Here is a 19593-nt window from a genome sequence, read left to right as displayed (position 1 = left end):
CTGGTCACAGAGCACACCGGCTCCTTGGGCGGCAGGGCCTGAGGGGGGCCTGGCAGAAGCCCCATGTGGGGGTGGAGCATGCTGAGGAGAATAGAGGTGCTCTTCCTGCTCCCAGAGGTGTGCCCCTGCACTTCCCGCGTGGGTGGGTTCCCCGGGACAGGGGAGAGCGTCCGCCCTGGGGCAGGAGCCTGGAGGAGGAGGGAGATGGGCCAGGGCAGGTGAGCTTCCTGCCAGAGCGGGGTGCTGGGAGAGCCCAGGCTGAGAGGGACACAGCAGCCCCAGGCCGGTGGGGCGGGGCTCACCAGACGGCCCAGAGCAGCAGCCACAGCAGGCTGGCCGAGGCGCTGACCCACAGGGCCCCAGGGCCGCCCGCCAGGCCCAAGGCTGAGCTGCGGTTGCACTGGTTGCCCTGGCAGCAGGCGACAGAGAGGGCGCGGCCGTCGGAGGACACGGTGCTGTTGGGGCAGGTCGGGGCGCAGGACTTCATCACCAAGATGCCGCCGGGGTTGGCTGTGGAGACAGGGGGAGGCCATGGGTGGCAGCTCCGAGCACCGCCCGCCCAGCCAGCCCTGGGGCGCTGCAGGCGCAGCCCACTCTGGGCTCCTGAAGAGCCTGCCAGGATGTGGGGGGTCCTTCCTGGTGCCTTTGGGCCTGGGGAGCCCTGCCTCCTCCAGACCCCGCTCCACCACGACATCTGAGGCCCGGGAGTGGGTTAGGAACTCCCGCACCCTGTCTCTCTGCCTCTCCCGCTGACCGATGTCGGGAGTGCCTCTCTGTCCTAAAATGCAGGGTCCAGAGGAGAGGTCAGGCCCTCTGCTCAGCCTTGTCCCTCTCTGGGCCTGGAGAGCCGTAGGGAACGGTCCACCACAGGCCACACAGGGCTCAGAGTCCGCCACGGGAGCGAGCCCTGGCCTCAGCCTTCGCCTGGCGCAGGGGGCAGAGCTGAAGGGTCCTGAGCCGATGGGCAGGCGGAGCCGGGAGGTGACAGCAGCTCCCCTCCTGTCCAGAGGTGCGAAGGCTGTGCCCTGAGCCAGCGGGCCAGAAACTGGGGCGGGGCGGGGGCTCCACACCTAGGGGCCCGCGCTCTCTGTGCCTGAGCTCCCTCCCTGGGAACGTGGACGAGCACAGCCGGCTGTGCGGCCTGAGAGCTGGGGCACAGGCATCTGGGTGTGTGCGGGGCCGGGAGCAGCCGGCGAGGGCAGCGCCCTTCAGGCTGCGACCCTCCTCCTCGCGCGGCACCAGGCGAGACACCAGACAGTGATATCTCTCCCCAGTCACCTCCAGCCAGACTCAGACCTCCGGGACGTGACCTCTGCAGCCCCACCCGTACCCTGTCCCTTCCTGTCACTGTCACGCTCAGGCCCTGCTGGATGTTGACGTGTAAAAGCCCACGTTCGGGCCTTGGGTCCTGGCAGGGCGCTGACCCTCACATCAACACGGGTGAAGGGGGGCTTGGGGGTCTCTGCCACCTGCAGCCCCGGGTGGGCCTCACTCCGGGGCTCCTGCGGGAGCGTGGTGGTGTCCCCAGGGTCTGGCCTGGGCGGGCGTGGGTACTCACTGGCCCGCGTGATCACACAGTACTTGTCCGTCGGGGCACACTCCACCAGAGACTCACAGTTCGCGTGGCCGCAGCACACGTGGCAGTGCAGGGCCCAGGCTGGGAGGAAGGAAGCACAGGCCCATCAGTGTGGGCGGGGCCTGGGGCTGGGGCTGGGGCCTGGGGCCTGGGGCCTGGGCTCAGCGCCCGGCTGCCTGCTGAACGGCCACTGCCCAGCTGGCCCTCTCTAACCTCCTCTTCCTCCCTCTCCCCCTCCCGCCCTTCAGAGGTGCGCCTGGTCCCCTGGGACGGGCACTGGACTGGAGACTTGGTGGTGCTGACCAGCCCTGCGCGTGTGACTCAGCAGGCATGAGGGTGTAGGTGGGGTGTGGGTGTCTACAGGCGGCCCCCGGACAGAGGACAGAGCAGCGGGGTGCACTACATAAGCCATCTGGGCCCCCTCTTCACTGCCCCTGTCCCTCTCTGAGCTGCGGGGTCCTCGCCTATGACAGGACAGGCTGTAGCTCGAGGTGGTCAGTCTCGCAGAGGATGGAAGGACACCGAGCCCCGGGCTCTGCACCCCTGACTGGGGGCTGGGCCGCTGCCTGTCCCAGAGATGGCTGTGCACACAGTAGGTCCTAGGGCTGCTGCGTTCACAGGGCGGAAAGGCCCTGCCCCTCACTGCCTGGCACCTGCCCGTGACCCGGTTCCAGGCCCGTCACTGGGGGGTCTGCAGCAAAGGCCCTGGTCCTGACCAGCCCCTGCATGCTGTGACTAGCCCCAGGTCTCAATGACAGGGAGACCAGGTGACCCAAAGTACGGTATGTAACCCCAGGTGGCCTGGAGCAGAGGGCACAATGACACTTCGCGGGAACGTGATCTTGATAGAGGACAGGGACCATCTGGGAGGGCTTCCTGGAGGAGTGGCCCTGGAGCTGGAGCTGGACCGATGGACGGGTTTCTACTTGTTGTCTGGGGAAAGGGCCCTCAGGGAGAGGGCCTGGCAGAGGCCAGGCCAGCTGGGACCAGGCCGTGCGGGTCCGAGCTACGACGGGGCAGGCGGGAAAGCCAGGAGCTCCGTGCAGGCTGTGGGGCCGGTGCCAGGGCTTTGGGGACAGGGAGCTGGGTGCCCTGAGGGGCTTCTCACAAGGGGCACCCTGTGCGGTATCCTACAGGACGAGGCATGCCCACTCTGCCTCGGGGCTGGTGTCTATGAAATGGGGTGATGCACCTTCCCAGCTAGGCTGACTGAGTCCTTTTCCCTGTATGGAGAGCGAGGGGTGCTAGTGGCTGAACCACGGGCCAGCAGGAGGTCAAACTCAGTCCCCTACCCTCAGCTAAGAGACTGTGCTTCCCAGATCAGGAATCTAGAACCCTCAAGAATAGGCCTCTCTCTGTCCAGGGTGACCTGTCTGTAACCATGTGCTGGATGCTGCTGGGGGCCAGGAGAGGCTCAGTTCCTCTGAACAAGAACCTAGCAGTGCCTCAGTTCCCCTACCCACCCTGCACCCCCGGGATCCAGAGTGCCCCCATGTCCCTGGGCCATGCTGGGAATTCATGGGTCAATGTCTCCAGGCCCCTGGAGCAGCACCCCTCAAGCAGGTGCTGTCCCAGCATCAGACTCCCACGAAAGAGCCTTATGCCCTTGGGCAAAAGTCCCCTCCATCTGTCTTTCCAGCTTCCCCAAGCTCCCGCCTCCAGGTGCCCCCCCCAACCCCCAGGGCTTCCCCGGGGTGGAGGCTCACTCACCACCCCACTCCCAGGGAGGCTGATGGGGATAATTACCCTGGGTGGTAATTATTCTGCTGATAATCACAGGCTGTGGCACCCCCCTCAGGCCCCGTTTCCGGTGGCCTCACCACCGCAGGTGCTCTGGCTCGGGTCACACAGCTGGGCCCTCGACAGTCAGTAGGGGTCAGCTGGGGTTGGAAGGGGCACCGACCGTTCTCCTGTTTTAGCACTGAGAGTCCCACCTCCCAGGAACCCCTTTTGTCCCAGGAAAACAGACCATTGGGACACTGGCGGCACCAGGTCCCCTACACAGCCCAGGGCTCTGCGGCCTCCGCCTGCCACCAGGCCCTTCACCCCGGTAAGACCCAGGTATACCAGAACTGGGCCCAAAGGGGCCCGAAGGTCTGCGCGGCTGCTTGGCCAGGGAGCAGCCACGAGGCCTCCCCATCACCCCCTGCAGCCCCAATCCACAGACCCCCGAGACCGAAGCCAGCCGCCCGCACCTTCTGTCCCTGCCCCGGCACCCAGCGGCCCTTACCCAGGTCCGTGCACAGAGCAGCCAACAGACACAGCAGAATGAGCCTCATCGTGGGGTGTCCGCCGCAGGGACTGGGCGCAGCCGTGCACGGGGCTTTATACTCCAGCCGGGTCAGACCCATAATTTAGCTGGAGACAAGCTTGTGGGGGAGGGGCCAGCCTGACTCAGGTGCCTACGCGTCCCTGAGCCCCTCCCCCAGGGCCCCGGTGCTCTCTGTGCCCCTCACTGCCTGTCCCCCCATCCTGAGTCTTGGTTTCCTTGTTCCTGTGGTTGTCATGAGGCCCCAGGTGGGACTGGGGAGCAAGAGGCAGAAACAGGTACGGTGGTCTGTGGGTGACAGCCCACCCTGGGGGTCTGGGGGACATGGCCCTGCCCTGGGTTTGGTCTGGAGGACACAGCCTACCCAGAGGCCTTTCAAGTAGGTACAGCCATCTCCCTGGGCCAGGGCAGGCAGGGAGGTCCAAACCCATTTAATGGGGAAACTGAGGCGCTGCAGACTGAAAGCTGGCTTTGGGCCCAGTGTCTGGATCTCCACTGGCCACACAGGCTGCCTGGGGATCTGGCAGATGCCGCTTCTGAGTCGAGGACCTGGGTGAACCTGTGACTCTGCATTCCAGCAAGTTCCTAGGGTACCGGTGTGCTGGCCTGAGGGGCCCACTGAGCAGAGGCAGAGTCAGAAGTGCCCCAGCACCCCAGTTGGCACTCAGTCACTGCCATCTGGCCTCCAGACCAGGCTCTGGGGACCGTGAGTGGCAAGGGTGCCCTTGGTGGACACAAGAAACGGCCTGCGCACAGTGGGCCACTCCCTGTTGCTATTTGGGGGTCTGGCTGGGGTTCCAGAGGCTGAGGGGTAAGAGTTCACACCTCCAGGCATCTCTGCTCCATCCCCTCCAGCACCTCGGGCCTCTCTTCTGGTGGCAGCAGGTCCTCCCCAGTGACCACAGCCAGCGTTCTGGATGCAACCCCGGGGTCCCCGTCCTCTGGTCCTCTGAGAGCCCCGAAGGCAACTGCTCTCTGCATAAGTCAGGCAGTGGCGGATCACTTCCGGCCTGTCTGGACAGCGAGGAGCCAGGATGCAGGGATGCCCGAGTTCCTGAGCGTGGGCAGCTGGTATTTTCCAGGACTGAGGAGGTGGCAAACTGGATAAACCAGGGTGTCCCAGCAGCCAGCGGCGCACAGGGTGAAGCTGGGACAGTCCAGCCTGCCCTCCCTCAGGCTGGGGCCAGCTCCCAGAAGAGGGGCACGGGAGGTGGGCTAGCACAGGTGAACAGGAATTCACCAGCCAGACAGGGGCTTAGGTGAGCAGGCCACCTCCGGAACGCCTGCACAGGACAGTCCCTCCCTGACCATGCAACATGCCCTGGGCACTGTGGTCCTCGGGCAGATCCTGGCCATGGGATGTCACGCTCTGTTGCCCTGTTCAATGAAGTGCCAATGGATGGCCTGTCACCAGCACGGCTCCTGCTTCAGGCATCTAGCTTCCTCTGGCCCCCCCTGCTGGCAAAGCGGAAATGTGGGCGCAGAGTAGCCACTGGAAGCTGGGCGCCAAGGGTGGGCGTGCACCTCAGCCCATACTTCACCTCCAGCACAGAGGGATGGGCACCTCAGGGCTCCTTCCAGCCGCGGGGCAAAGTGCACTACTGCCCCACCCCAAGGGGCCGCTGGGGCCCGGCCAACGTCTCGGAACGGCCCCGTGCCCTGCGCGCGGCTCCCTGCCCAGAGGAGAGGCTGGGGCTCCTGCTCCCTCCAGGCACCCTTCCTGCACCTCCCCTAGTAGCTCTGCACGTGGTGGGTCCTGCCTGGGCACCTGGTGTCAGCTCACACACCCAGGACTCCCGGCCCGTCACACTGGAGAGTCGGCCTCCCATCTCTAGCCCCGCCCACTCTCCCTTCACTGCTCCCTGTCACACTCACATGCACGGTCACACAATGTCACACACGTTCTGGATGTTCACACACACGCACACACGCATACACCCCACACACTCAAGCACATGCACACGTCTCACACACACTCGGTGTGCAATCCTGAGTCCAGCCTGTCGGCCTCTGTCCTGGGGGCACTAGGCACACCACTGCCTCCCAGCCTCTCACAGAGCCATTTCTCCCAACAATGACAGTGGACAGGCTGGGGCTGGGCACCTCTGCCACCTGGCCCCTGCAAACCAGACACGGGTAAGGGGCACTGGCAGAACTGAAGACAAGGAGGTCCCCACGCACTGAGTCACTCATTCGTTCATTCCTTCCACACTGTTCATTGCACCTCCCACACGGTGGACACAGCCGCATGGCCCACACTGGAGAGGGCCAATGGCTTCACCGGAAGGGGGTCCTGGGGGACAAGTGGGCAGGACTAAGGCGGAGGGGATTCTGTCCATCCCTCCCACAGTCCTAGGTCCTGGAGGAGACCGACTTAGGAAATCCTCCAGGCTTAGGTACAAGAGCGCTCGACTGCACGCCCGGCTGTGCCCTCCCACCACCGAGGCCTTGGGGGTCGCTCGTGGCCAACCTCGGAAGGCATTTCTGCAGCTCTAATGCAATGATGCCAACAGACACTGCTGGGGTGCACCTGTACCTTGCCCTGCCCCCGCCCCGTGCTTGTGCCTGGAGCACTGCAGTAGTTGGACTGGGTCCCATCCCCCCACCCAGCGAGGTGTCAGAAATGCCAAACCATAAATGCCCCTCAGTCCCTGAGGCCCATCAATGACAGCTAGCACTGGGAGTCCAAGTTCCACCCCCTGACCCAGGGGGTGCTCTTCTCAGCTGGGGTACTCACCCTTTCACCGCAGCCCTGGAAGGGGAACAGGAAGGAAGAGGGGTTGCCAGCCATAAACTGTCACAAGGCTCCATTTCAACGAGACACTCGACAACAAGGCTGCAATGGGAAGGGGAAGCCAGACCACGAGTCAATCAAGGGAATGAGTTTAATGCTACAGCCTCCCACCACCTGTGGGAGTCACTTCCCCTGAGCCGTGCCCAGGCCCAGCCCGCAGCCACAGTCGCTCTGCGGCCCAGCACAGTCTGGGGACACGCAGGTGAGCGTCAGGAACAGCAGCAGCCCAGCATGTGACAAGAAGGAGGGCACAGGCCACGCCAGGAAAAAGGACTTCGCCTGACCGGACGGTGCAGGATATATTGGACACACACTGAGCACTGCTTGGACACAGAGGAGAAACATGCAATATTGCCGACAGGAAGAAAACCAGAGAGAGAGGAACGTGTGAATGAAGGTACAACACCAGCTCTATTTCTGTATCTATACAACCCAAGCCTTCTGGTGCCCCCAACACACCCAGGGGCCCACGTGGGAGAGGGCGCCTAGGGGGCAGGCAAGAGCCATCACCTGGCAGGGAGAGGCTCAGACTCTGTGTTCACAGCTGCTTTGGGGGCTTCTGGCTTGTGTGCAGTGTGGCATCACACGCCCCCAGGTCTGGCCTGGCCATGTGCACCGGCACCCTGGTCTGGGGTGTCCGTTGGGAAGGCACAGGTGGCTCAGGCCTCAACTTCTCACACTCAGGGATGCTCAGGCACCTGGGAGCCAGGACTCCTGGCATCGGGCCAGGGCCCAGGTGAGGTGGGGATGGGGTGGGGGGAGGGGGGAGGATGCTGGCTCTCAGCGGGCCTGAGTGGGAGAGCTGCGGCTGCGCGCCTGTGCGGGCCTGGGTGGGAGAGCTGCGGCTGCGCGCCTGTGCGGGCCTGGGTGGGAGAGCTGCGGCTGCGCGCCTGTGCGGGCCTGGATGGGAGAGCTGCGGCTGCGCGCCTGTGCGGGCCTGGGTGGGAGAGCTGCGGCTGCGCGCCTGTGCGGGCCTGGCTGGAGAGCTGCGGCTGCGCGCCTGCGCGGGCCTGGGTGGGAGAGCCGGGGCTGCGCGCCTGCGCGGGCCTGGGTGGGAGAGCCGCGGCTGCGCGCCTGCACGGGCCTGGGTGGGAGAGCTGCGGCTGCGCGCCTGCGCGGGCCTGGGTGGGAGAGCCGTGGCTGCGCGCCTGCGCGGGCCCAGCCCAGTGCCGGCCCCCACCTCTCTGACGTCCCCTCATCCTGCACATTCAGTTACGACGCCCGGGAGGCTGAGTTAGGCTCAGCCTTCTTGCCGCCCACACACGTTCCTGGGACACGGGAGCCCCCCGCCCCGCCCCAAGGGCTGAAGAACTGAACCCAAATCTCCAGCCCCGCCGATGCCACGGCGCAGCAATGCCAGGCCTCCCAGAAGTGCTCGGTGAATCTCGACGACCCAGGGGGTCCACAGCCTGTCAACCTGCACCCTCCTTTCAGAACCCACGGATCGCCCCGCCCTGACGGTGTCCCGCCCCGTGACAGCTGTTCTCAGTGGGACGTTTGAAATCACTGAAACTTAGTTTTTCACTTAACAACAAATGAACAGAATCGCTCCTTCTTCTGCCTGCTCCCCATATTCGGTCCTGACCAGCCGGTCATGTGTGCCCCTACGCGGTCACTGTCCGCCACAAGCTGGCCCCCACCTGCTTCCACCTCGGGCTTCTCAGGACCTGGCTGCCGGCCTTCCAACGGAAGGTCGCTGTCCGGCCAGTATTCTCAGCTGAGTGGAACGAGACAGATCCGAATGCCCGGAAGGGGGCTGTGGACCTTCCCCGAGCCGGGTCCCCAGGACACTCCCTCACAGCCATGGCCATGCGGTCCAGACAAGTCCCCGATTCCAACACCGGCAGCCACTCTGTACCTCGCAGGTGAGACACCGCGGTGGGCCTGAGGGAGCAACGGAAGGAAGGAGAACGTTACGACGCCAGACCTGTCAGGGGAACGCCCGCCACGCTCTCCCTCCTCTGGGGCCCGTCCTTCCACACCCACGGCCCACCCCAGCCCTGTCTTCTCTCCCGAGCTCCCCTCGCGCACCCACACCCAGAACACGGCAGGGACGCAGGCCCACAGACAGCACCTCCGCACCTTTCACAGGAGCCCCCGCACTCCTGCACACACCTGGCATCTCACCTGCTGCTGCTCTAGGGACAGAGACCTCAGCGCGGGTGTCGCTCCGCCCGCCCACCGTGGGCCCAGCCCCGCGTCCTGACTCCCACATCCTGCACCATAGCCTGCTGTCGGGTCCGTGTTCCAGGAGGACTCACCTTGTCTGTCTATCCCAGTGACCTTTGCCTCCACCTGCAGCAAAGAGGAGGCAAGGGACAGGGTCAGAAGCCCCTTGGATGGACATACGAGGAGCCTGGAAGCAGCGCTGGGGTGGTGGGGTGGGGTCAAGGCCCTCAGATGTTGCTCCTTGTAGGAGAAAGTACTGGTGGGGCTGGGTACATAATCAGGACCTGCAACCAAGACTTTGCTCCAGCTCTGCTCCGGCCTAGCTGCACCGCCTGCAGCCGCCTGACCTCAGAGGGTCCGGGCGCTTCCATTTGTGCGAGGTGCCGGCGGGACAGTGCTGAGGGTCAGGAAGCGGGACCCAGGGCAGGAACAGGAATGGCCTGGGCTCCGGGAGAGGGGAGCGGGTGGCATGGCTGGCGGTTAGTGCAGTGATGTGACTAGTTGATGGCCCGGAAGGTGAGGAGCGGGATGGTGGAGGGCATCAGTATGAACCGGTAGACCATCTTCACATCCTCTTGCGTGATGGTGTCCACCTGGAAATGTTTCAGCACCTAGGACAGAGGCGCGGTTCCTGCTGATCCACCTGCACTGCTTGCAGACCCTCACCACTGTCCAGACCCGTGGTCCTGGCCCAGCCTCCGCCGCCTTGCCGCCTTGCTTCAGCCTCTCCATGTCTTCGGGCAGCATCACACACACCATCGGTCTCCCGCCCACGTCGTACCTGCGGGACAGTCAGAGCCCCACTGTGGGCCGTGCCGCCCTGGGCCCCACTCAGCAGATGACATCCGACCGTCTCCTGCTGACCTCTCCTTCTCCCTGACGGGTCTGAGCCGGCAGTCCCTACCGCCGCCTGACTGGAGGCTCTCCTGCTGTCCGTCTGCATTGTCAATCGGCAGCGGGTCATGGGGTGCTCTGACCTTGTGTCGGGGTCACGGACGCTCCACTGCGCAGCCCCTCCCACCTTCCCCAGCTGCAGAGCACCAGCGCCCGACTGGACGGGGCAGGGCAGGGCACCTGGCATGAACTGGGTGGCCAATGGGCACAGAGCGTCAGGTGTGTCGGCGAGGCGGGCAGGGAGGGCTTCACCTGAAAATGGGCCCCAACTCCTGGAAGGTCTGTTGCATCTGCAGGTGCAGATCCTCGGAGCCGTCCCTCCAGACCCGCAGCACCCTCAGCCACTTGTTGCCGGGACACTGCGGGATGGCTTCGAAGGGCAGCACTGCCTTGGGAGCCGGAGCAGCGCCTGTGGTCAGCGTGCGAGTCCAGCGCAGGGACAGCCAGGCGCCCGCCATCCACACGTCTGCTCTGGCCTGGAATGCCATGCCCGGGCTTCCTCCACCCCCTTCCTCAACCTTTTATCTCGCTCAGGGGCCTGACTGGCCAACTGATCACGTCATGGGAGGAAGTGTCCCTGGACCAGGCCAGGATGCCCCAGGAAGGGGTCAGGGCCGGAAGGGTCAGGGCTGGAGGTGTCCAGCCAAAAGGAGATGAATGAAATGGATGGGCGCCTCATCCCGCAATTCCGTGAGGCCTGCTGCAGGCTGGGTGGGTGTCCAGGGCAGGTGTGCGGTCGGGACAAGGGCTGAATCGGGCTGGGATGGTTGAGAGACCTCTCTGTCCTCCCCCCAGGTGAAGGGAGCAAGATGGATGGGCCCCTTATCTCATCAAGAGAAGAGAGGGGCCTTGGATATTTTTATCTCCTTTTCACAGGACCAAGAACAGGGGGTGGGGCGGGCTGATCACCCCTTCCGTTCACCCACGTGTGTTTGGTTGTTGCTCCCAGACCTCACGCCGGCTGCAGGGCCTGGACGCAGAGCCAGCCAGGGTCCCTCCCAGGGAAGAGGTTCAGGCCCAAGGGGCAGTGGGGAGAATCCAACGATAGAATTGGGGGTGGCACCGGGGCAGCCAGGGCCCTGTCTGTCTATCCGGTGCTGCTAAGGAGCCGTGAATTCCCAGAGGAGGGCTGCTCCTCAGGCCTAAAGATGAGACACAGCTGCTCCCAGGGCCTGTGCTCGGTGTCCTGCCCTCCTCATCCTGAAGAGGGCCCTCGGGGACCAGGCTCAGGGAGGAGCAGGAAGTGGTCCTGGGCTCCCTACTCTCCTGGCACTGTTCCCAGCAGGCTCAGGTGCAGCCCACCCTGCGGGCCGACCCCTGGCGGGGGCAGCATTCCATGGAGGCCAGCTCGCTGTCATTGTTCCCATTTTCAGAGAAGACTGAGGCCCGGGGTTCTGTGACCTCCCACAGTCCTCATCAAAGGGTCCCAGAGCTGTGCCTACCAGCCCTGACCCGGATGTGGGATGGGCCTGGGGGTCTTGGCTCAGGCTGGGGGCAGGATGGAAGGCGTGTGCAGGTGGTCGCAGGAGGGCCACCGTCCCAGTGTCGTCTCCTGTTTTACTTGCTCCAGCTCCAGAACCTTCTGGGAGACTATTCAGCTGGGGCGATGAGTCACACTCCACCAAGGCCCCTTCAGACAGATGAGACGTATGATGTACCTTAACCCCAAAGGGTGTCACAGCTGTCCTTGGGCAGGGACACAGTCCTCTCCGGATGCCTCTCCTACCACCGCCCTGCCTGTGCCCTCCACCCACAGCCTGCTGGCGTCCTGGTCTGTTCTTGGGGCACTCGGGGATGTGGACATGGGTCAGCTTTCGGTTGGCCGCAGTGATCCCCAAGGAAGCTAGGGCCACAGGCCAGTCTCTCTTCCAGAGGGACTGCGGGCAGCGGACCCCAGCACCAAAGCCCCCATCACCCCAGTGCCGCCCCGCCCCGGCCTGTCCCAGACCTACAGGGCCTCCTGGGCAGGAAAGCCTGTGTCGTGTAGAGCCCAGGTGGCTCCTGACCCGGAGCTGTGGGTGTGCAGAGCGGGCCGGGGAGGGCCGGGGAGGGCAGCCCACCCTGCGGTTCTCTGCTGGGGGAGGGGGAGGTGCTGCTGGTAGGGGCACACAGGACCCCCTGCACATGGCGGTGCTCCCAAGGTCCGTCGCGAAGGGGGCACAGCTGAGGGGCACACTGGCTTCCCTATCTTGGCAAAGGAGCTAAGACATGTGGACTCCTGGGGACAGGGCGGGTCCCAGGGCAGACCTCCCTGCTCCCCTGGGTGCTCCGAGGTGGCCTCAGGGCCCGTGGTCTGTGAGCAGCTGGGCCTCTCTCGGCTGATGCGCACTCTCCTCTGTAACTGATTTGCTTGTGATGGGAAACAAGGGTTTTGGTTGCTGTGTGAAGCGATGTTAAACAGGAAGAAACAGATCAGACACGGAGACCACAGAGAGGTCTGAGCACGCGGCACCCAAACAGGAACGTTCATTTTTCTCTTCAACAAGCCGTAAGCGGGTAACTCCACAATGGGGTGGGGGGCCGTGTCTCTGGTTCAGGAGACAGCAAAGGGGAGTGAGCCTGCTCTGAGGCCGGAGGGGTGACGGACCGACGCCGAGGTGAAGGGTTGTCAGGTCAGTGTCCCGCCGACCAGGATGCAGGCAAAGGTCAGGAACGCTCCCAAGCTCCACAGGACCGCCGCGCTTTCTATCTCCTCCTCGATGGGCTCCGGGGGCACGATGTCGCGCTCCACGTTGCTGGGCCCCCCGTCGTTGCAGGTGGAGGCCCAGCCGCAGGGCTCCGTGGCTCGGGACAGTCTGAGACCCAGGGACACGGAGGTGAGTGTCAGGAGGAGCACCAGCGCAGGGCTGCCGCTCCACACAGGCACACCGGCCTTGGGCGTGACTCGCGGTTCGTCTTTGTGGGTGTAGTACCACTCCGAGTCAGTGATCTCCGGCCGATCTGTATTGCATAATGACGTCCTGCAGCACGAAGCGTAGAGGAAGGGCATAGGCTTTTCCAGTACGAAGGGCTTGAAAATGAGGTCTTCTGCATTGATTACTGGACAAAACTTCGTGCACTGCCTGGAAACGTAGAAGAAACGCAATCAGTTGCACGTCTACATGTCACAGTACTGATTTCCTCACAAACATGACACCTCAGGGTGCCTGAGGGAGCAACGGAAGGAAGAAAAACGTTACGACGCCAGACCTGTCAGGGGAACGCCCGCCACGCTCTCCCTCCTCTGGGCCCGTCCTTCCACATCCACGGCCCACCCCAGCCTCGTCTTCTCTCCCGAGCTCCCCTCGCGCACCCACACCCAGAACACGGCAGGGACACGGACCCACAGACAGCACCCCCGCACCTTTCACAGGAGCCCCACACTCCTGCACACACCTGGCATCTCACCTGCTGCTGCTCTAGGGACAGAGACCCCAGCGCGGTTGTCGCTCCGCCCGCCCACCGTGGGCCCAGCCCCGCGTCCTGACTCCCGCGTTCTGCACCACGGCCTGCACCGTGGCCTGCTGTGTCTGTGTTCCGCGGGGACTCACCTTGTCTCTCCACCCCGGTGGCATTTGCCTCCACCTGCAGCAGGCCCACGGCCAGGAGGAACACAAGGAGGACCGTCATCTCCAGCGGAGCCTGGCCCTGGACGTGAGAGGCAGGGCCACTTGGTCAGCCTGGCGCCCACGTGTCCACTGCTGTTCCCAGCCACTGCCGCTGGGCACTGGGGCAGCCACCTGCTTGTCACCCATGGGACGGAGCCGGGCGTGCCCGGTGGGTGTCTGGTGGCCGCGCACCACTACCGAGCTCCCTCCATCCCCAAGGACCCCACCAACCCTGGTGCTCTGTGGGTTCACACCCCACGGTAGCACACCTTTCAGGCAGGCGGTCCAGGGACCCCCAAACCCCCTTAGCTGCCCCAGCTCCTGCTCTGTGGGGACCCCTGGGCCCTTCCACCCAGCAGTACCTCCCTTCTCCCCCTCTAGCAACCTCTCCACCCAACACCCAGGTCACCCCCGGGTATGGTGCTCTGGTGCCCAGAAAAGCCAGGGGTGCCATCAACACCAGGGGGGCTGAGGTCAGCTCTCTGCTCCGGGGGCCCATTGGTCCCATAGCCCATGAGTTCCCCAGCACGCCCCTCCGGTGTGGGTCCCTGAGCTCCTCCGGAATGTTCCTTTTTGACACCCACTCCACCAGGCTCGGGCAGCCCTGGCCATGTCGTGGAGTTCCGGCACTGAGTCTGTTCTAGGTCCTGCCTCAGGAGAGCATGTCCCCGTCCCCCACTGCCACCCTCATCCCTTCTTGTTCTCCTAGAAGCCTGTCTGGATGTGTGTCCCACGTTCTCCTGTCAGGGCCCAAAGCGTCAGGCACAGCCCGCTCTCCACCGGCGTTCTCCCCTCTGGCCTCCCCGGAGACGGCCCTCGGCGGCACTGTGCAGAGTCCCTTCTCTTGCTGCTGCTGTTACAGTGGCGCAGCCTTCATGGCCTGGATAGAGCTCAGGGCGTTTACGGCGCCTCCTTTAAGGACTAGATGACTTGGTTACAGTGTTTTTATTTTATTAATGAAACTGAGACTGTCCGAGATGTTCTTACATATGCAGTACACTACAGGACAATTCCCCAGCACTGGGACCAACAGGCAAAGGTTCCGAGTGTGTCCAATCCGGAGGAGAGTTGCCTGGTCACTACACCTGGTCACTGGCAATCCTGTCCTCCCACCACTGAGAAGTGTGAGTGTGTTGTCAGAAAGTGTCCTCAACAATCCTTCGGATTTTCACCAATCTAGGAAGTCAAAAGAGTACCCCGCATCTTCAACGTGCATTTCTGTGATTAGCAGTGGGAGGGGAGTCCGTGCGTATCCAGCAGATGTCTGAGTTCCTCCTCTGGGGTCTTGCTAGTCAAGGGTAGTGTCCATTTTCCTGCTGATCTCTATGCCCTGGGAGATCAGTCTGTGATAAAACTTCAAAAACATTTTCTCCCATTTGGTAAAGATCTTGGTATTTTTGCCCAGCAGAAGTGGTTGTTTTTCATTGTCAGAGATAAACTAAGCTGGACGCTATATAAACAGTGCTGTACTGTTGCCATAAAGAAAGAGCCCAGGAAACTGACCTGCCCTTGGATTTGCACAGGGGTGACTGGGCCTTTAAAGAGAGAGGGAGAGCCCTCCCTGGCCAGTTTGGCTCTGTGGTCCAGAGAGACCCGGGTTCGGTTCCCGCTAAGGGCATGTGCCTCGGTTGCAGTTTGTCCCCAGCCCTGGTTGGGTTGTGCAGGTGGCAACCACTCGATGTGTCCTTTCACACCGATGTTTCTCTCTCTCCCTCCCCACTCTATCTGAACAAAAAATGGAAAAATGTTAAAGAGAAAGGGAGGGAGGAGCACGGCTGAACCAGCTCGGTAGCCCAGAAAGTGAGACCTTGCAAGGTGGAAGGCAGGCTGGTTGGCAGGAAACAGGAAACGCACCTGGGTTGGCTAACCGACACCATGCCACAAAGCCAGGGCCCTCCCAGAGCCCGGGAGACCAGGCCGGTCCTCGGGTGTGGGCTGGAACGCACAGTCCGCCCTCTTGGCACACGTGACATTTCTCAGGCAGGCCCTTCAGGAGGGGCCCGGGGCATCCTAGGGATGTGGCCTGGAGCTGGTTGAAGCACCAGTAGTGTTTGCTGAAGTCCGTACAGGCGGAGGTTGAGGCCCAGCTGGGAGAGGGCTCAGAGCAGCCTGGCTAGACTTTGGTCCAGAAGTGTCCTCTGTCACCATCATTTGTTCTATGGGTCTGGATTTTGAGTGAGAGTTAGGAAAACCTTCCCGAAAGCAAGATTAGAAATGAATTCTACCACGTTCTCTCCCAGGTTCCTTCCCAGGGCTTTCTTTCTCGTGGACATTTGTGTCTCTGGTCCACCTGCAGCTCACCCTTCAGCGGTGGGTTTTTCCAGATGACTGGTCAGTTCTGCCCCCACCACTCACCATAACGCCACGTGTGGTTTTCTGAACAAAACATCGCAACAAAACAATTCTAAATGCATGGGCCACAGCATCAAGCACAGGGCGTATTCAGGATGGCCCAAGGGAACAGGTCCCAGGCGGTGGGAGTCACGCCGCGCGGCTCCCTCCTGCCCGGGCAGCTCCTTCGCGCCCATCCCCACCCACCCCCAGCCGGAGCCGGTCACCACGGAAGGCCACGAGGGACTGGGAAATGCCGAGACACAGGGAAGGACCCAGGAGAGGCAACTCGACGGGGGAGAGCAGGGCAGGCGGCAGCCCCAGGGGACGGAGGGCAGCCGAGCAGCACGCCCCCGCCGACGGGACGCCCGGGCACACGGGCACGCGGACCTCCCACGGGCCGCTCGCCCTGCAGCGGCCGGACTGGACGCGGGCCACAGACCCAGCAGGCTGGTCTAAGGGCAGGGCCAGGGCCTCCCGAAGGGGCCTGGGGCCCGGGTCAGCACAGGCTCCGGACCGGACACAGGGAGCGAGGTCGCAGAGGGCGCCCCAGGCGCCCCGGGCCCCGCGCAGCTGACCCGCCCCCGCAAGCGCCGGCTGCCCGCCTCCTGCTCCAGAGTGGGACCCCAGGCGCCCCCCCCCAGCCTCCCACCCAGCACCGCGCCGCTTCTGGAAGGTTCGGCCTGGGGGGGGTGCTCCCGACAGCCTGCGGGGCTCCCGACAGCCTCCGCGGCTCCCGCCCAGCACCGCGCCGCTTCGGGAAGGTTCGGCCTGGGGGGGGGGCTCCCGACAGCCTGCGGGGCTCCCGACAGCCTCCGCGGCTCCCGCCCAGCACCGCGCCGCTTCGGGAAGGTTCGGCTTCCCAGCGAGGCCCCGCGCCGCCGTCGCTGTCGGAGAGACAGGTGGACGGCAGGTCCCCGCAGCCTTGGGCGCCTTGGGGAGAACCGGGAGCATTGGGGTTGGGGTTCGGGTTCGGGTTCAGGAGCAGAGCGGGCCCCAGCCACGTGCCAGCCAGCGGAGAGGGGCGGGAGGGGCGCGCTCACGGCCCCCAGGCCTTCCTGGGCTCCAGGGCACGACGCCCGGGGTGCAGAGGGACTGCAGGGCGGGAAGGGAGGTGCTGCTGGGTGGAAGGGCCCAGGGGTCCCCACAGAGCAGGAGCTGGGGCAGCTAAGGGGGTTTGGGGGACCCCGGACCGGCTGCCTGGAAGGTGTGCTGCAGTGGGTGTGAACCCACAGAGCCCCAGGGCCGGTGGGGTCCGTGGGGATGGACGGAGCTCGGTAGTGGTGCGCGGCCACCAGACACCCACCGGGCACGCCCGGCTCCGTCCCATGGGTGACGGGCAGGTGGCTGCCCCAGTGCCCAGCGGCAGTGGCTGGGAACAGCAGTGGACACGTGGGCGCCAGGCTGACCAAGTGGCCCTGCCTCTCACGTCCAGGGCCAGGCTCCGCTGGAGATGACGGTCCTCCTTGTGTTCCTCCTGGCCGTGGGCCCGCTGCAGGTGGAGGCAAATGCCACCGGGGTGGAGAGACAAGGTGAGTCCCCGCGGAACACAGACACAGCAGGCCGCGGTGCAGAACGCGGTGCAGGCCGCGGGAGTCAGGACGCGGGGCTGGGCCCACGGTGGGCGGGCGGAGCGACAACCGCGCTGGGGTCTCTGTCCCTAGAGCAGCAGCAGGTGAGATGCCAGGTGTGTGCAGGAGTGTGGGGCTCCTGTGAAAGGTGCGGGGGTGCTGTCTGTGGGTCCGTGTCCCTGCCGTGTTCTGGGTGTGGGTGCGCGAGGGGAGCTCGGGAGAGAAGACGAGGCTGGGGTGGGCCGTGGATGTGGAAGGACGGGCCCAGAGGAGGGAGAGCGTGGCGGGCGTTCCCCTGACAGGTCTGGCGTCGTAACGTTTTTCTTCCTTCCGTTGCTCCCTCAGGCAACCTGAGGTGTCATGTTTGTGAGGAAATCAGTACTGTGACATGTAGACGCGCAACTGATTGCTCCGCTGGCAATACGTTTTGTGTGACTGCTGTCACGCGTAAGTACAGTCGACCCTGAACAGCACAGGTTTGAATTACAAGGTCCCCTTACAGGGGCTTTTCAACCGACCCCGTCATTCAAACATGTGCTGGTCAAGTGTGGAAGCCGCCTGGGGGTCCATGTGGGAGGGTCCACCTGGGGTTTCACATGTACTTTGCACGGGATGCCTTCACCTGGAATCCCCAGGTTTAAGGCCAGCTGTGTCTCAGGTGTCCCTGGTTTCAGAGGCAGGTCCACGGAGCACGTGTCTTGTTGCTTCTCACCCGACGGTATTTTCCATGATTTCCTAGCGAGAGAGGGAGGGAGGGAGAGGGAGAGGGAGGCACCGATGTAAGAGAGACACATCGATTAGCGGCCTCCTGCAGGACCCCAACCAGGGCCGGAATTCAAACCTGCAACTCAGGTACGTGCCCTTGACTGGGAATCAAACTCTCGACCCTTCAGTCTGTGGGCCGACGCTCTAACCACTGGGCCAAACTGGCCAGGGCTCTGAAACATTCTTTTAGGGGGTGTCATTTCAGTCAATAGAGAATAACTGATGGAAAGTGACCTTCCGTTTGAAGGCCAGCAGCCAGGTCCTGAGAAGCCAGAGGTGGAAGCAGGCTGGGGGCCAGCTTGTGGCGGACAGTGACCGCGTAGGGGCACACATGACCAGCCGGTCAGGACCGAATACGGGGAGCAGGCAGAAGAAGGAGCGATTCTGTTCATTTGTTGTTAAGTGAAAAACTAAGTTTCAGTGATTTCAAACGTCCCACTGAGAACAGCTGTCACGGGGCGGGACACCGTCAGGGCGGGCGATCCGTGGGTTCTGAAAGGAGGGTGCAGGTTGACAGGCTGTGGACCCCCTGGGTCATCGAGATTCACCGAGCACTTCTGGGAGGCCTGGCATTGCTGCGCCGTGGCATCGGCGGGGCTGGAGATTCGGGTACAGATCTTCAGCCCCTTGGGGCGGGTTGGGGGGCTCCCGTGTCCCAGGAAACGTGTGTGGGCGGCAAGGAGGCTGAGCCTCACGTCAGCCTCCCGTGGGCGTCGTAACTGAATGTGCAGGATGAGGGGACGTCAGAGAGGTGGGGGCCGGCACTGGGCTGGGCCCGCGCAGGCGCGCAGCCGCGGCTCTCCCACCCAGGCCGGCTGAGCGCCAGCATCCTCCCCCCTCCCCCCACCCCATCCCCACCTCACCTGGGCCCTGGCCCGATGCCAGGAGTCCTGGCTCCCAGGTGCCTGAGCATCCCTGAGTGTGAAAAGTTGTGGCCTGAGCCACCTGTGCCTTCCCAACGGACACCCCAGACCAGGGTCCCGGTGCACATGGCCAGGCCAGGCCTGGGGGCGTCTGATGCCACACTGCACACAAGCCAGAAGCCCCCAAAGCAGCTGTGAACACAAAGTCTGAGCCTCTCCCTGCCAGGTGATGGCTCCTGCCTGCCCCCTAGGCGCCCTCTCCCACGTGGGCCCCTGGGTGTGTTGGGGGCACCAGAAGGCTCGGGTTGTATAGATACAGAAATAGAGCTGTTGTCGTGCTTTCAATTCATGTGTTCCTTCCTCTCCCTTTTTACTTCCTGTCAGGAATATTAGTGCGTTTCTTCTACGTTTCCAGGCAGTGCACGAAGTTTTGTCCAGCAATCAGTGCAGACAACCTCATTTTCAAGCCCTTCGTACTGGAAAAGCCTATGCCCTTCCTCTACGCTTCGTGCTGCACAACGTCATTATGCAATACAGATCGGCCAGAGATCACTGACTCGGAGTGGTACTACACCCACAAAGACGAACCGCGAGTCACGCCCAAGGCCGGTGTGCGTGTGTGCAGCGGCAGCCCTGCGCTGGTGCTCCTCCTGACACTCACCTCCCTGTCCCTGGGTCTCAGACGGTCCTGAGCCACGGAGCCGTGCGGGCGGGGCCTCCACGTGGCTCAGATGGTGTGACTCCCACAGATGGTGTGAGCCTGTAGCATTAAAC

General features: G+C 63.7%; 2 protein-coding genes across 3 annotated transcripts; one reads left to right on the top strand and one right to left on the bottom strand.

Moving 5' to 3' along the window:
- Positions 1 to 298: 298 nt before the first annotated feature.
- LOC118643261 (secreted Ly-6/uPAR domain-containing protein 2-like) lies at positions 299 to 3855 on the bottom strand. Its single transcript, XM_036281221.1, has 3 exons — positions 3807 to 3855; positions 1559 to 1657; positions 299 to 510 (listed from the first exon to the last, which is right to left on the bottom strand). The coding sequence occupies exons 1-3, from the start codon at positions 3853 to 3855 to the stop codon at positions 299 to 301; spliced, it is 360 nt and encodes a 119-aa protein (XP_036137114.1).
- A 2799-nt stretch (positions 3856 to 6654) lies between these two features.
- LY6K (lymphocyte antigen 6 family member K) lies at positions 6655 to 19571 on the top strand. Of its 2 annotated transcripts, XM_036281289.1 has the most exons (4): positions 6655 to 7036; positions 17056 to 17152; positions 17537 to 17638; positions 19204 to 19571. In XM_036281289.1, exons 1-4 carry the CDS (start codon positions 7031 to 7033, stop codon positions 19509 to 19511), a joined length of 513 nt encoding a protein of 170 aa, XP_036137182.1. In that variant the 5' UTR covers positions 6655 to 7030; the 3' UTR covers positions 19512 to 19571. The 2 variants fall into 2 exon arrangements, 1 of the variants encoding a protein (XP_036137182.1); XR_004961979.1 differs by lacking the exons at positions 17056 to 17152; positions 17537 to 17638.
- Positions 19572 to 19593: the final 22 nt, after the last annotated feature.

The sequence above is a fragment of the Molossus molossus genome, unplaced genomic scaffold (genome assembly GCF_014108415.1).
Source record: "Molossus molossus isolate mMolMol1 unplaced genomic scaffold, mMolMol1.p scaffold_m16_p_33, whole genome shotgun sequence".
Taxonomy (NCBI): Eukaryota; Metazoa; Chordata; class Mammalia; order Chiroptera; family Molossidae; genus Molossus; species Molossus molossus.
This window is presented reverse-complemented; position numbering and strand designations above follow the sequence as displayed.